Source organism: Triticum dicoccoides, unplaced genomic scaffold (genome assembly GCF_002162155.2).
Source record: "Triticum dicoccoides isolate Atlit2015 ecotype Zavitan unplaced genomic scaffold, WEW_v2.0 scaffold36559, whole genome shotgun sequence".
Classification (NCBI taxonomy): Eukaryota; Viridiplantae; Streptophyta; class Magnoliopsida; order Poales; family Poaceae; genus Triticum; species Triticum dicoccoides.
In genome coordinates this window covers 1-1,440 of record NW_021266638.1, presented here as the reverse complement: position 1 = coordinate 1,440, position 1,440 = coordinate 1, and the positions used below count along the sequence as shown (strand labels likewise).

The window sequence follows — 1,440 nt, the reverse complement described above, 5'->3', positions numbered from 1 at the left end:
AAGTACATTTATCAGCTGAGCATATCGTATTTTCAACCGGCAAGTAGTACATAAAGTAGATGAATTACTCATGGAAATTTATTCCGTGCATGCATGGATGATGTCACAGGTCGATAAGTTGAAGGCCGGCGTGAGGGAGCGGCTGGTGGCGGCGAGCCGAGGCGACCACCAAGCTGCGAAGCTCGGGCTTGTCGACACGGTGCAACGGCTCGGCATTGCCTACCATTTCGAGGAGGAAATTGCCGGTATCCTCAGCTCCGTCCACCACAAGCCTCACCGGTGCAACTGGGACTGCGACGCCAGTGATGTTGCTTCTGCGGCCTTGAGGTTCAGGTTGCTCAGGGAGAGTGGTTTCCCAGTCCTCTTCCCTCCAGGTACCTCCTGAAATATGAAATATGGAAAACAGACACTTCGACGATGTAAGAAAGGAACCTAAAACTACGGCTAATTTTTTGGAAAATGAACATATCTGCACCAAATGCATGGTCGAGAATCAATCATAGTTTAAACTTTGTCTTGTGTGTATGGCACGGTTTCATATACTTATGTACTTAACTGACATTGTTTCATGGTAGCGATATATATAGAATCTCTGGAAACTCTCAAGCGTGGATCCGACAATGTCCATGGAATCCTCTCACTCTACGAGGCTTCATACCTTGCGTTCGGAGGCGAGGAAACACTGGATGAGGCAAGAACATTTTCCAAGAAAGCTCTCATAATGCTCTTGCCATCCATGGATTACCACTTACGGCGCGGTGTAGTTCGTTCTTTGGACCTTCCGTTGCACCGGAGGTCTCCTAGACTAGAGGCAAGATGGTTCATAGATCACTATGCTAGAGATGAGAGCAATTCCGACCCATTGCTCGTTAGATTTGCAGCAACGGACTTCAACAATGTGCAAAGTATGCATCAGGAAGAACTCGCAAGACTAGCAAGGTAACTGAGCGTGAAGAGATGTGCATTTAAATAAGACCCATAATTAATTCACATAGTTGATGGGTTTTTGAGATATTAAAATTGACCTAATTAATTCTAGGTGGTGGAAGGGGACCGCCCTTAGTGAAAAATTAGGGTTCGCCAGGGATCGTCTCATGGAGTGCTTCCATTACGCAAATGGAATTGTGTGGGAGCCAAACAATGGAGCATGTCGAGAAGTGCTTGCTAAAGTCGCCAATCTAATAGTTCACTTAGATGATGTTTATGATGTGTATGGAACTCTAGATGAACTTGTTCTCTTCACCGACGCCATTGGAAGGTAACTATATGTTTAGCATGTGTAACATATATATGACACTTTCGTTTCACATTAAATGAAGCTTTTCCATTATCTAAAATTAATAAATAATTTCAGATGGGAAGAAAGTCCTAATGAAAGACTCCCCGAATACATGCAAGCACTCTATTCCGTGATGTACAACACATCCGCTGAGGTGGCTG

At 44.6% G+C, this 1,440-nt stretch overlaps 1 protein-coding gene across 1 annotated transcript; it reads left to right on the top strand.

The window, feature by feature from the left end:
* Positions 1–97: 97 nt before the first annotated feature.
* On the top strand, positions 98–1,433 carry LOC119346015 (alpha-terpineol synthase, chloroplastic-like; the record flags this gene model as incomplete). Its single annotated transcript, XM_037615777.1, has 4 exons — positions 98–374; positions 576–939; positions 1,040–1,258; positions 1,355–1,433. Coding segments are annotated over exons 1-4 (939 nt in total), but the record flags the coding sequence as incomplete, so codon positions are not given.
* Positions 1,434–1,440: the final 7 nt, after the last annotated feature.